Raw genomic sequence first — 16,043 nt, forward strand, 5'->3', positions numbered from 1 at the left:
AAGTTGCTCCTTTTCACCTGACAGTGGAGATTTCCCTGGTTTGGACGTAGCGCGTGGAAGGAACACGTTATTCCAACCAGTTTCTTTCCCCTCCATCAGGCGGAGACCAGGATTACGTGCATGTTTTTGTGAGGGTATCAACCCTAGGAGACACGGGGAGAACATGCAAACTCCACACAGAAAGGCCCTATCGCCAACCCCACCTAGGGTGTGGGCGCTGATGACACGGAGGAGGAACACGCCGCCAGCGCCCACAGCGTCCCCCGGCGGGAATCGAACCCAGGACCTTCTAGCTGTGAGGCGAAGCGATAACCACTGCGCCACCGTGCCCCCGATAATTCATTTGTTTACAAACGCTCGCAAAACAAAAATCCAAATCGGGGCCGTCCATCGCGGTAAAGTGTCGCCGTGAAAACAGGCAGATCTCTGCTTCCCTGGCGTTCTTTGCACCTTATTCATAGATAAAGCTGTTTTTATGTTTCAGCCTAGAATGGAAGTCAATGCAGCCTAGACCATCCATTTAGTTTCTCTGCGAGCCACGGTATGACGTATGGACCAGGGTCTTTCACAGACAACACAACATGCGCGCAGCTGCACGCTAAACAGTTAACCCCTTGTCTCGTTTCTCAACGAGACAAGGAGATTTGGCACAGCGACCTCCAGTGGCCTTATCTCGTTACTGAACGAGTTTGGCCCCTTGGGTGTTAATATTTGACAGTTTGGCCAGTCCTGTCCAATATTCGACTATTCGAATACTTTGAGGTCGAATAATTCGAATACTAACTAGAAGAAGTGCTCTTCCGAGCACAGGTCTCCACCAGGCCACGCGTCCTGGTGGTGCTATAATAGGCAAATGTAAAAAGGGTGGCATGTGTTCTTCACCAATCTCATGGCGCCACCATGAGGCTGATTTGAACATTTTGTTGTATAATTTTTTCCTTGGCCTTTTGCGAATGTGCGTGCACAATTTCATTACAATTGCACGCTGTGTTTGATTTGAGGCATTTTGTTCGAAACGGATCAATCCTGCAAAGTTTGGAGGCCAATCTTAGCCAATCAGGATGGAATATTTAATATGGGACAGATCCGTCTTGATCATATGACTGTAGAGATACTGTGTACTGATTTGTGTTCATTTTGGGTAAAGGAGTAATATCCAAAAATGTGTCTTACATAAGTCGGCCTTCTGGTGGCGCTATAAAAAGCTGATGTGAAAAATGCAAGGGAAGGGTTTTTCCTTGGCCTATCGGGAGTGCGCTTACAAAGTTTGAAACTGATCGGTGGAGTTATAGGTAAAATCACAAATTGGCCTGTTATAGTGCCACCATGAGGCTGAATCAAAAAATTTGAAGTGGCATTTCTTCCTCGGCCTAGTGGGAACGTGTGTGCGCGATTTCATGTGAATTGCACTCTGCGTTTGTGAGTTGAGGCATTTTGTCCAAAACGGACAAATCTTACAAACTTTGAAAGCCAATCTCAGCCAATCAGGATGGAATATGGACAATCAGACAGATCCATGTCGATCACATGACTGTAGAGATACTGTCTACCGATTTGCGTGATTTTTGGACAAAATCTGTAGGAATACTGGCCAAAGGGTAGTTTTGCACAAATTGGCCTCCTGGTGGCGCTAGAACAGCCCCATGTGAAAAATGTGGGGCAGAGGTTCTGAATTGGCATCCAGGGAGTGCGCTTCCAAAGTTTGAAACTGCTCGGTGGAGTTATAGGTAAAACCACTAATCGGCCTGTTATAGCGCCACCATGAGGCTGATTTAAAAAATTTGAAGTGGCATTTCTTTCTCGGCCTAGTGGGAACATGTGTGCGCGATTTCATGTTGATTGCACTCTGCGTTTGTGATTTGACCAATCTTACAAACTTTGAAAGCCAATATCAGCCAATCAGGATGGAATATGGACAATCAGACAGATCCGTGTCGATCACATGACTGTAGAGATACTGTCTAACGATTTGCGTGATTTTTGGCCAAAATCTGTAGTAGTGTACAGAAATGTGTTTTGCAAACATCAGCCTCATGGTGGCGCTAGAACAGGTCTATTTGAAAAATGTGGGGCAGAGGTTCTGAATTGGCATCCAGGGAGTGTGTGCGCTCATTTTGGCAGCGACCGGGCCAACGGCGCCAGAGATTAGCTGGTAACAAACTCGGAGGACGGACAGACGGACGCACGGACAGGGGCGAAAACATACTCTCCCCCTGCCTTCGGCTGGTGGAGACAAAAATCACTATTCGTGAATGCCCTGGTGTGTGTGTGTGAGTGTGTGTGTGAGAGAGAGAGTGTGTGAGTGTGAGTCTGAGTGTGAGTGTGTGAAGAAGGATATCAAATGGAACACAACCACCTTCAAAACTACTGATCATGGTCTATATGCATTCCTGCACTGTCTGCATCGAGTAATCTCGATATATGAAAACTGTTCACCCTTTTCAATTGCACATATTTCATTTTGATTGTATTATATTGATTGATTGTATTATACTGTGTACACTTCTGCTTTGGCAATGTAAACATATGTTTTCTCATGCCAATATAGCCCTTTGAATTGAATTGTGTGTGCGTGCGTTCGTGGAACAGGCATGAGTTCAAATGCGGTTCATGACCACAGTCTCCAAATGCTTTCTATACTTAAGTGCTTGCATATCATCATCTTTTCTAAGTGCTTGTATATCATGGAAGCTGTCGATGGAAACCTCGTACAGCATGTCAAGGGTGTCGCACCAAATTCTGGGCCCTGGGTACAAGGATTCATTGACTCGGAATGCATTATTAGTATGCATTATTTTGTTCTTTAACTATTGAAAAATAGCAGACCTACAAGCTCGCAGCGCGGCACTCTTTTAAGCTTTTAGGTCTGCTATTTTTTTAAAACCTATGTTTCTCATCTCAAAATATTTCGTTCCAGGGACCCCCCCAGAAGCAAAATTTAAGTTACAAATGTTTGCTTAAAAATATATACATATATCCACTTTGGGCCCTAGTAACTTAGTCTTAGTCCCACTTCACCCCCCTTTGTGACACCCCTGCAGTCCAAAACCGGTACTTTTTGGAAAAGAGAGAACCCGGTGTTCCGTGTATCCAGTGCAGTTATTGCTTATTAGTCACAAGCTCTTCTCTTGTGAATACTTTGCCTTGGTTCAATATTTATAAAACCCACAAAACACACCCCGAAGACCTTCTGTTTACCTTGAACATTTTTCAAAGATAGCTGACCTACAGGCTCACAGCGCTTAGCGATGTGATACGTTGTGAGCTTGTAGATCTGCAATTCTTTTGCTACCATTGCATGATATTTCAGGTACTTTATTCAACCCTGAGGTTGAAGGTGCTACAGCAGCTCTCACAGAACCATCAATAAAACAGGTTATAATAAATAACATCTAAAATAGGCATCATAAGTTTAGTTAGGACTGTGTTAGGTACTGTAGATGATTAATTGTCATACACATATTGTGATGAATGATTATCTGAGCCAGGCCGGGATGGCCGGGGGCAGGGATTATGTGTCTGTATATGAGGCTGAGAGCTCATCTCCGGCACCGCTGGGAGCGATCGGCATGAAACTTTAAACACACTGCCTGCAGAACCATGCAAGGAGAACCTCCATCCCACATGTTTCAAATCGGCCTCAAAGCTCAGCAGCAATGCCAGCGAGCGAGCGTTCCGACGGCAATGTCGCGCGAAAACCGGTCCTCATATGGAGCGTCGGCCATTGCGTTGCAACGTAGCCTGAACCAATTAAATAAATAATAATAAAATGTGTTTGGGGGCGGGACATGGCCAAATCAGCTCTTTGGACAACGCCACGAAACCTCGTTCAAATAGAGATTCTGCGAGCGGAAAAATCAAGTTGCAACACGACATGTTGTCGCTTGCGGTAGGTCAGGACGGTCCCATTGAAACAAATGTATTTTAATTAGACTTCATCGTTCACGTCGCATCGCGGGCAGTGCAGATGAGCTGTCATGGTGGCGCCATAACAGTCCACTTCACATTTTAGCCTGATGGCAGCCCTTTAATGCAAAACTCTGCTGTTTCATAAGCACAGCAGTAAACCCTACATCCACGCCATCCGGGCTACACGATTCCACCCTGGCTAGTGGCTACACAATGCCATCCTGGCTAGAGGCTAAGAGATGTCATCTGGCTAGTGCTGGAAAGATGCCACTATGCCACCTAAGTAGCTGGCTATACCATGCCACCCTGGTTACAAGATGCCATCCTGGCTACAACATTCCACCCTGGTTAAAAGATGCCACCCTGGCTACTGTGGCTAGTGGCTACAAGAGGGTTAAAGATGCCACCCTGGCTAGTGGCTACAAGATGCCACCCTGGCTAAACGATGCCACCCTGGCTACAAGATGGGTGAAGATGCCACCCTGGCTAGTTGCTAAAAGATGTCACCTTGGCAAAGGATGCATGTCATTGGCAAAGGATGCAACCCAGGCTAAAAGATGCCAACCAGTCCACAGACAGTCACTGCCGGCTGAAAAACTCAAGCTGTTGCACAGCTGCTGTGTTCAGAGTGTGTTTGAACCGTCAAGAGGAAGTGACTGTCGTCTAAAGCCTGGATTATATTTAGTTCCACAAGATCTACAAGACACCACAAATCAGTGGCAACAGTAATAACAGCACAGACACACTCCTGACAGGAGGATGTAAATCTAGTACTGCTGATGTCACTGGCACTCAGAGAGAGTCAGAGGTGTGTGTGTGTGTGTGTGTGTGTGTGTGTGTGTGTGTGTGTGTGTGTGTGTGTGTGTGTGTGTGTGTGTGTGTGTGTGTGTGTGTGTGCGTGCGTGTATTATTGTACTTGTGAGGGCCAAATGTCCTCAATGCACAAGTCCATAGGCCTACATTAGATAAGTGGTTTTCAATCAGTGGTCCAGGGACCTACAGTGGTCCCTGAGGGGCTTCCAGGTGGCCCCCAGCTAAATGATGGAGAGTTGGTAACCAAATGGACCCTTATAGATCTTTAACTCTTGAGAGTGTAAAATCAAATGGTGGTCCGTGGCTCAAATTCCAAATAAATAATGGACCTTGATATGAAAAAGGTTGAAAACCACTGCATTACATAGTAGAATTTGATTAATAGACGAGAGAACCAATCTTCCTGCACTGACCTTACAAGAGAAATGGTTGTTTTATAGAGACAAAAAAAAAAGGTAATACTCAAATACGGTACTTGAGTAAAATGTTCTTGGTTAATTCCCACCAGTGGCAGTAGAAGGCAGGAGCTTGTTCAGCAACATGTCATTAAGTTGCATGTTGAGGCCAGTGGCTCCACAGTGGACGATGGATGGATGGATGGAAGAATAGATGGTGTCAGCAGACTCAGCACAGTTGTCACCTGCATGGCGCTCAGCTGCCGCCCTGCTACACTCGAGGTCACGCATGCTGATTACATGTGAATCTTCAGTGATTCAGTGCTTGTAAGGTCTCAGAGGCACTTGCCCGTCAGGAATTACTGCTCAATTTCTCAAACCTTCTGGGGCGGTGCGATAAAACATGTCATACCTAACTTTTTTATACCAAATACCTACATAGCTATGAATATGAGTATGGGTTCACACTTTTTTATTTTGTATTTTGAAGTGTAGCAACAGTGAAAATAGCACATTATAGGTCAATAGTGCTTTTATTTTACATCCCACAGACCAGAAGACAGAGCACTCTGGCCACGTTCAGCTGTTTAGACAGATATCTAGTGTTGTGTTTATAGATCGTTGCGTCCCCTCTCAAACGAGCACTTGCCCGGTCGGCCAACCTGAAAGCAAACTCCACCTGTTCGATAGTTTAATTTACCTGCCAGGGGCAGGTGCGCAACCCTGGCATATGTAGGGCTGTCTGTCATGATCATGACATTTTAGATGACCGTTCATTGTCGTACAAATAATTGCGATAAGCTATTTAATTGTGCTTTGTGGGATTTTGCAGGAGTAGTGAGCAGGAGTGATTCATTGGAACATAGCCGTCACACTCCTCCGGACTAGCATCTAATCCTCTCCTCCTCGCTCGGAGACGGGACTAGCATGCAAGTGGAGTGAGCGAGTGTGGAAGGTGGGGTATTAGAATTTGACTACTATATCTCTCTCTCTCCCTCCCTGTCATCCTAACTCCCACTCTCCCTGAAATTAAACATACAATGCTATGAATAAATCTTAAATATATATAGATACTGTATACAGTACATACAGAGAGAGAGAGACAGACAGACAGACAGAGAGACTGTATATCGTTGCTGTCCGATAGAAACCTCATATTCCAACTATCTAGTGTAGTTATTATCTTGTCACACGCTCTTGTTAATACGTTTCATTGGTTATTTAAAAAACCCACCAACATACTTTAAAAAAAAAGAAATTTATAGTATATTATTTATATATATATATATATATATATATATATATATATATATATATATAGTATATAATAATAGTATTATTATATTGCAAATAGCCGATAAGTACTTATTCCTCTACTTGAGTATATCCATTTCTCGATACTTCTTCGCTACGTTTCAGAGGCAAATATTAGATTCCTTTTTTTATCTGCCAGAATAAGCCATAATGAGTCATTTCCATTGCAGGATGAGCTGTAATGGAACATTGCTGGAGGTGTGTGGTGTCACATGGCCCAGGGCTCCAGGCTGAGAAAGAGGGCTTTCCCCCCCTGTCGCTGTCAGAGCTCTGAATGAGGACATGGTCCTCCTAGGGCTGTCACCATCACCCCGTTTTAAGACCATTAATTGTCATACAAATAATTGCGATTAACGGTTTCAATGTGTTTTACAGCATTGAACATTGGAACATATGACTGTTAGGTGTTTAGGCTTCATTTTCACAAACAAAACTGTTTTCAACATGGACACGATTATGCAAAAATAATTATCATAATCTCAAAGGATAAATCTTAATTGCAATTAAGAGGTTACGTCATAATTAGGACAAGTTTTACTTAATAATAAAATCTGGATTATTGAAATTTAAATCAACACATTGGGGTCTGTTTAATTTGTATGCTCTCTCATACAGGAGATAAATCAACACTAAATAAAGATTGTACATTTTGTGTGCTGGCCAACTTTGAACTAGAGAAGAGCAGTGGTTCTACATGGTGTTTGGCCACAGAAACCTGTTTGAAAAGATGTCGTGCCAACCAGGGACTCCCATAAGAGAGGATTTGTCAACATTCTTCAAAACAGACAACCTACAAGCTCACCAATACGTCGCAGTGTGTGACGCGTGTAAGGCTGATGTATTATATACAGCACAGAAGTGGTTTTCAACCTTTTTCATATCAAGGACCTTAAGGTCCATTATTTATTTATTGGGCATTTGAGCATTTACTTCCGGCACATTACTGCGATACTCCATTTTGTGAAAGATTAGCTCAAATATTTAAAGGAGTAGTTCACCCCCAAAATGACATTTTTTCTATCGATTACAACCACTAATACTGTATATTATACAGTACATAATATACAATATGACAGCCAAAGAAATTGGGCTTAAAAGTTGTTGTTTTTTGTTGCTGGAGGACCCCCTGGAACCCCATCAAGGACCCCTGGCCTGGCGTCCTCTCAGGCCCACTTTGAGGAGCAGTGAACTTAACCTGCTGGCAGTGCTTCCCAAACCTTTTAGCTCGTGACCCAAAAGAGAAAATAAGACATTTGCCCGGGACCCAAACTAGTGAAAAAGCTTACAACGCGGCGCGAGCTTGTAGATCGGCTATTTTCACTATACTTCTTAAACATTTGTTTTCTAATTTATTGGATTTCTTCTATTTCTTGTATTTAGCTTATTCATGGAATTAAATTAAATTAATGTAAAAATAATCTAATTCGTTTTATAATTCATGAAAAATGCTGCTTTTTTGGGGAACGTTTTGAAATTAAGAATAATCAAAAATAAAATGTAGGAAACAAAAATTAAGGGACCCATAAAAATGTGTCCACGACCCACAAATGGGTGCCGACCCAGTGTTTGGGAAACAGTGAATTTACTACAGGTTTCATATCTGGTGAAGTGTTCCTATTGGTGGAGACAACGGAACACACAACAGGTGTATGGACAGGAGCTGCAACGTGATTGGTTGCAGTCAGAGCAACACCTCCTACCAGAACACTTTACCAATGCATAAATAAATAAACAAAAACACGAAACTAAAAGTTGACGTGATTTATACTTGGTCAGGAGTCCAAAAAGGTACCAAACATTGTAGCCTACTTTTTTTAATCCACTACAATTGTGAGAAATCTTTAGTTACAAGTTACTTTGTAGATTTAGATAATTATTATTAAACCACAAAAACATACGTTAACCAATAACCACTTACACCGATCTACAAGCTCACAACGCATCGCACCGCGAAGCGTTGTAAGCTTGTAGATCAGCTATCTCTTATCGGGCAGCAGAACAGCAGCCCCGCCGTTGGGAAAGCCTTGGGTTTCCATTAACTAGCCATGTCCTACGTTCCGGTTCCAGAGCCCGCGCTACTGCATCCGGTCATTCCCACGCACACATACACAAACACCCCGTTTCCGTATCCGCCCCAAAAACCCGGACCGGACGCTACTACCTGATAAGCTAATGGGAACCCACCCGCCACCAGCAGCACCACCACCGAGGTACCCACACAAACTTACCCCGACGCTGTCGCTCTTGCTGCGGTATCCTCCTCCGCCTTTTACGGGCATTCTGGTTCCGTCGAGTCCCCGACAACAGTCGCTGTGTACGGCGGCGAAACCTTTCCTAAAAGCCCGGGTTGTTGTTGTTGTTGTGTCTCCTCTGCGTGTCTAGTTTTAGATGGAGTCATGAAACATGGCTGTTTGGTAAACAGCAGCAGCATGCAGAGCAGACAGCGGTGTGACAGCTCTGCTCTCCCCGGCTCTCCTCCTGCTCTCTCCCTGGGAGAGACACTTTGAACCAGCCCCGGTCTCCCGGTGATACCACAGCTGGGGAGGGGGTCTCTCCGTTCCAACAAACACCAGTGCTATGTGTTTTGGATGTTTAATCAAGATAAAATATAATAATACAAAATGTTAACGAAATAAGAATGAAATTAATGACTTAATAATGGTTTAATGTTTGATTTGTGTGATTGTGCTTTCTTTGACAGCTCCCCAGTCTCCCCCGTAAACGCGTGAATGGTACGTCCCGGCCCCGGTGGGAGGGAGGGAGAGAGGGAGGCGTTGATTTATTATGTGAAAGTTTATTTATATTATAAACATTGTGACGCACTGCTTTGTTGAGTACAGTTAGAAGGTCTTAAAATGTCTTAAAACAACATAATCAGAACTAAACAGTATTACATGTGTTTAATACATAGGTGATTTTTCTACAAACACTGATTTATAAAGCAATGGTTGAAAGTAACTTTTTACTCAAGCAGGCTACTGTAGGCTACTTAAGTTTAAAGGAGTAGTTCACCCCCAAAACGACTTGATTACTCACACCATGGACTTTATACTTCTTATACTCCTCCTCTATATCGCAGAGTCAAATATTGTTACGCTCTCTAGTCCACTCCACTTACAATTATTTTAAAACTTTAGCTTTTGATTATTATTAGCCTATAAAACGTAAATTAAACAATTTTAAACAATTTTATAATTCATCTATTCTAAAATAGACGATCTACGAGCTCAAAACCTGTGTTTCGACTGTGAGCTTGTATGCTAGCCTATTTAAAAAAAAGTGTGGCAAATTTCTAAACTTTTTGTTGTTATTTTTAACTTACCAATAATGTCATATCATTACAGCAATGTATTGATTATGTATAAAGATAATGTAGGCTGTCTGCCTAAATTGTCCTTTGGAATACTTGAGTATAGGCTATTTATACTTGAGTTGAGAGTAGGCCCATTTTGTCCACCACTTCACTTCCCCCAGCAGAACAGAAGTGACCTGTTGTGTGACCCCTCAAACCCACAGCATATCCTAAATAGCTCAGAGACAACTAGCTGACAACAGGGAACTGTGCCCGGCCTTATCCCTGCCCTGGCCCACATGATACCACCATACTGGGAACAAGACTAAACAGTCTCCTGAGAACCTAGCAAAATATGCATAGCCCAATGCATTTCCAGGTTGTCTTGAATTTCCTCAGTGAAGTTAAATACATATCTTAGCATTAAGATGTAGTTTTTATTAGGCTAGGCTATTAGTAGTAGCCTAGTAGTAGGCCTATTTTATTTTTAACACGTATTTATTATTTTATATATGTATTTTCTAGATTATTTTGTACTTCTTTTAACATCCACTAAGGGAGTGTACGTTTATTATCCACTAGGGGGGGCTGGTTGACAGATTGTAACTTTTAAAAAAAATTCCTTGCCCCCCCCCCAACCTTCAGATTTTTTTTGGTGATCCCCCCTGCGTGACTTGAAGAAAATGCATGGCCCCCCACACACACACACACACACACACACACACACACACAATATAGCACCCTATTTGACAATTGATTGATTGATTGATTGATTGATTGAGGGTACAGATACAAGATTAGCCTCGGAAACCCAGGCATTTTATTTTGGCAATAGGATACAAGATCAACTAAAAGGACCACAAGAAAGCTTTTGGGATTAAATGTGGGTCTCTTCTTTGTACTCAACTACAGAAAGGGTCCATTTGGTTCCACAACACTCAAAACAAAAGAAAGATTGAGCAACTGTGAACTATTTTCCATGATATAAAATCTAAAATCATAGTTTATAACCAAGCTGTTTCTCCTATACCTCCTTCCCTGCCGAAAGCCTTGTTATTGCCTTGAACTAACAATATTTGACAGATATGACTGCTTTACATTTCAGTCTCAGGCCACATTCTCATACATAATTCGGTAGTCAGTGCGAATTATGGGAGGGGAGAAGTTGCAACATTCTTGCATATAGGATACGTTTGCTCCACTTTGTCAACCGCAACAAGCCTTGCTTAGTCCACGTCTGTCCACGGGACATGTATGTATCCAAGCTGACTAATGATGCATCCTCCATCTCCCTGTGAATATTAATTCTTCAAGTTCAACCACAATGTAACCAGGCGGTGACCAAGCAGGGTAGCCTAGCCCTATTTACCTGCGGTCGGAAACGGGCGATCAAAAAATAAAACGAGCGGCGGCCAGCAGACTCGCAAAATCTTGCAATAAACCAAACAGCAACTACTTTAGCAAGGTAACGTGTCTCTCTCTCTCTCTCTCTCTCTCTCTCTCTCTCTCTCTCTCTCTCTCTCTCTCTCTGTGTGTCTCTGCGCTCCGCGCATGAAGCGTCTCCATTTGGACATGAATCATGATTTGGAACAGAGCGAGAGAGAGATGGAGAGAGAAAGCAAGTGAGCAAAAAAAATCCTGCCTACAGGATTACGTTTTGTTCTTCTGGTTTAAGTTCATCATGGCTCGGTCAATTATGAAGCGATTAAAACAAATAAAACGTCACCTCTTCCTTGGAAAGCCCCACTTCCATGGACTGTATTGTGTCCCTATTACATCTAAAGATGTATAACGTTGGCTGATCTACCAGTGCGCCATGCAGTGCGCTCCCAAAATGGACATTTCCCGACATTGATTTGCTATATAAAACCATATTTGATAGATATAACTATCATCTACAATTACTTATTGTAGAGAACGTTATAGGCTATATAGGGTATTTTAGCCTAGTGCGCAATGCCACCCTGGCAATGCCGATACGAAATTAATATGGCATTCATATTATTCAAGTTATTATACAGCCTACCAAAAGCTGTATGGTTTAAAGTAGGCCTAATTAATATACGTATAGGATATACTGCAGCACTCGTGTGTAAAGCCCTGTGTTGGTTCTTCTGTTCGCTTCACAATCACTTTTGTAGAATGCAACACAAACTCGAAGCACTGCACTGTCAGCGCCGACTGCCGCCGAGTCGCCGACTGCGCCAATGAATGCGTTTCTTGTGGGGAGATTTACAGAAGCGGAATATACCAAGTTAATCAGGGGGAACTTGATAAATATAGGGGAGTTAACACGTATGAAAAATAACAAAAGAAAACATTTTTTTAATACAAAATTCAACAAATTAAAGTTGCATGGACCCCCCTCCAGCCAAAATAAAAAAGTCATGGTCCCCCCTGACAATCAAATTATTATTTGAGAACCCCCCCTCGCTATGGACTATACCCACCTTAAGTATTAGACGAACACTCCCTAATTGACAATGTCAACAAAGGTCACAAAGTGTGACAGTTGTGAGCCTGGCCTAGATATTTCCACTGTGTATTTGTCATATGAAGAAGTATTGTAGGGCTTTTAATGGTTACGAAAATTCCCCCTACCTCTCCTATATTTTAGTTTTTTACAAATCGAAGTATTAAACTGATGTTATTTCTCTTATCATCTCTTATCATTATTTCCAGACCAGAATTCAGTCAATTCAAGTTGGACTCCTGCTTCTCCTTCCGTTGCAAAGAGACGATTAGGCTACAGCTCAGGTTTCAGAAACAAAACTACATTCATTTAGCATCAGAGACTCAACAATACTGACTCCATCCAAACCACAGTGTGTGTGTGTGTGTGTGTGTGTGTGTGTGTGTGTGTGCGTGTGCGCGTGTGCGTGCGTGCGTGCGTGCGTGCGTGCGTGTGTGCGCGTGTGTGTGTGTCAGTGTGTGTGTTACTGTCATCATGGCTGAACACTCACAAACCCTTCAACATCATCACAGAGACTGAGCTGCAGCACAACAGCGACACCTAGAGGGTGCAGACGGGAACACAGTACACTACAATGTTCAGGGACAGCCGAATTAATGCTCTCAGGAAGATAATATAGGCCTACAGCTTCCCTGAATTGATGACTTAAAACTTTAGTTCTATTCATAATGATAAGCACTGAAGGAAATCTGTAAAGTATTGTGAAATAGTCCTGTTGACTAAATGATGTAAAGTTGCCTGTTCTTTTCATAATAATGCTAACTGGACTGGTAACCAACCGGAAAGCTCGCCTTAAAACACTCTTTCCCTCGTTTTTTATTCCCGCTGACCTCACGCCGACCGCACGGTGGGGCCGTTCTTGTATTCTGTAGATTTGACTGAAGATAAGGTTAGAAATAGGGTTAGGTCTTGGCACCGTTTTACTGAGGTTATAGGTTTCTTATTAGAACAGAAGGCTTATACCTTCAGATAGAACCAAAAACACCCCCGCTAAGCAGTAGCCTAAGCACGTGCAGCCAAATACATATCGATTTGGGGGGGTCCTTGACATGAAAATGTATAAGGCCCGCAGGATCAGTGAACTTCCTTTGAAATAGCCTGTTTCAGCAAACCAGAAACCAAATCAGCCCGGCGGCAACCATATGCTGGGGGGGGTGAAGAGCTGCCCCATAGCATGGAAATAGCACGATCAGCAGTTCAGAAACCAACCCAGTATCAGTAATCAATGCACTTGACAATGTAAGAAATAGCACAAGGTGTAGGATAGTGTATATGTATACATACCAATTTCAATCAGGCGATGGATTGATACTATCTCTGGAGGGACTGGGAGGTAATGCTGACCATGGGGTCTGTTTGCTTTTCTCAAGTGGTGACAACACGTGGCAATGTGACATGTTGTGAGCTTGTAGATTAACTCATGCATCTTGTCCCTCAGGTCAATATTTGTGTCAGATCCCGTGTCTAGGAGAGACATGGGGCCCTATCCAGGGTTGTTAGGGTTACTTTTAAAAAGGAATCCCCTACAGTTACAAGTTACTTGCAAAGAAAATGTAGTCAGTAACGTAATCTGATTATCACAATTTAAAAAGTAACTACTAGTTACTTTCAGTTACTTTTGGATTACTGTTTAGCAAAACTCTCTAATTAAATAAAACAAGTTTTACCATTGATAACTAGACAAGAATATTGAGCCAATGAATTTAGGAAAAGGACAACAGAATCTTACTTAAGCGATGTGGCAGTACTTTACACTGATTCGACTTGATTATTTTATTGTTTGGCGTTATAACTTATTTGTAAAATTCATGAGGGCAAAGGGGAGAATGTAATCCAGCATGTAACCCCCATCATTCAGATCCGTTACTGTAATCCAGATTACTCATTTTAAAATGTAACCTGAGACTTTACAAGTTACCTGTTTTTTGTAATCTGATTACGTAATCCCGTTACATGTAATCCGTTACTTAACAACCCTGGCCCTATCTTTGTCCATGCTAAACCCTAAACCTACTTCTATTTTGAAAAAGATGTTTAAATAGTTCAAATAGCTGATCTAAAGCTCAATGTGTCGATGTAAATGTCTCAATGTGCTTACACTCACTGCGCAAACTCTTTTGCACCTCTCTTTAGGAGGGACAAGATCAGAAATGAAATGATTGCATTAGATGTTCAGCCCAGGTTATGTTTGTGGATGAAGCAAGAGAGGCGAAGGGTGAGATGGTTTGGACCATGATGTGCGGAGGAGAGTTGAGGAGGGTTCATTGGGAGAAGGATGCTGAAGATGGAGCTGCCGGGTGAGAGGAGAAGCCAGAGGAAGGCCAAAGAGGAGGTTTACGGATGCGGTGAGAGAGGACATACAGTAGAGAACAGTGGTTCTCAACCTTTTCAGCCTGCGACCCCCAAAATAATCATATTTTAACTGGAGACCCCCCCCCCCCCCCCCCTTCCCCCACCACCCTGACGAGCACTTGGAGTTGAGGCATTACATTTTGTATAACACGGTTGTGAAAATAGCAGCCCACATGTTGAGAACCACTGACAGAGGACATGGAGGGTACACATAGGACATGGACAGGTGACAGCTGGAGTGACAGAGGAAGACGCAGAAAAACACAACCAGATGGAAACAGATGATGGATCCGCTGTGGCGACCCCTGATGGGAATTAGCCCAAAGAAGAACATTATACAATTAAGAGTTTTTCAGACTTTCTCATTTCAAGGATGTATTAGGATTTGAGGACAGGTAGAACCAAATTGACCCGTAAGCAAAAATAGCAGATCTACATGCTCATGATGCATCACATCGTACTGCACGTTAGCTTGTAGATCTGCTTTCCGAACATGTTGAATATTGTCCCTGACAGCCATATTAAAATATGAAAAAACTAAAACTAAGATTTAAGCCAAATAAAAACTAAACTAAAACTATAAGCCTTTTCAAAGAATACAAACTAAACTAGCAAACCCTCTTTAAATAAAAACCAACAAATCAAAACTAAACTGAAATTGCAAACAAAGAGTAAATAATAATGAATGAAAAAAAGGCAAATCAATAATAACCTTCTTGGGGAGAAGCGGGGGGCGGCGCATGTCAAGGCGGTGCAGGCACATGCTGAAGACACTGTCCCGACGGTGGCTGGCCACTAGGGACACTTGTGAGTTGCGCCCGTCCCTGTAACGAAACACCAAGGTCACGCTGTCTGAGGCTTAAAACCTGGGAGAGGAGAGGAGCGCCCCCTACTGACACAAGCAGAGACCCCCCCCCCCCCACACACACACACACACACACACACACACACACACACACACACACACACACAGCGCACACACACACACACATACACATGTGCCATTTCAAAATTTCACAGGTCAAGATTTTCAGGGGATTTGCAGAACATTGAGCTTGTAGATCAGCTATTTTTGCTGACCTTCTCTTCGAAGTTTAAATCTATGGATTCTGCTTTTCAGTGGTTTCTTGCCAATTGTTCCATTCTCTATAAATATTTGAAAGGCAAAACAGGGAAAGAAACAGGACATTTTCAGGAGAAGAGCAGTACATGCCGAAGAGTTGAAACGGCACATCTGTATGCAAGCACACAGCACAAACAACACACACACACACATACACACACGCACACACACACCCCAAGGAAAACTTGTCGTGAAATAGGACATACTGCATAATGAGTACTTTAACTTTTATACTTTTATACCAATTGATATACCTTTATTATCCCATGGGGGGAAATCAGTCGCCCAGAGGCTGCACAGCAGTTAAGGTTACAGAGTTACAGGTCCTGCAGCTCAGGTTTGGAAACAGCGGGCTTAATTCATGGCATGACA

At 42.7% G+C, this 16,043-nt stretch overlaps 1 protein-coding gene across 1 annotated transcript in view; it reads right to left on the bottom strand.

Annotated features, from left to right (window-relative positions):
- The window catches only part of LOC308296260 (tight junction protein 2-like), a 76,046-nt gene extending 67,142 nt beyond the window's left edge, over positions 1 to 8,904 (bottom strand). Inside the window, exon 1 of the mRNA XM_080739465.1 lies at positions 8,660 to 8,904. Within this exon, the coding sequence (XP_080595591.1) occupies positions 8,660 to 8,710 (51 nt within the window). The 5' untranslated portion in view covers positions 8,711 to 8,904. The remainder of the gene's footprint in view (positions 1 to 8,659) is intronic.
- Positions 8,905 to 16,043: the final 7,139 nt, after the last annotated feature.

This window comes from Nannobrachium achirus (assembly GCF_963921795.1).
Source record: "Nannobrachium achirus genome assembly, chromosome: 12".
Lineage (NCBI taxonomy): Eukaryota > Metazoa > Chordata > Actinopteri > Myctophiformes > Myctophidae > Nannobrachium > Nannobrachium achirus.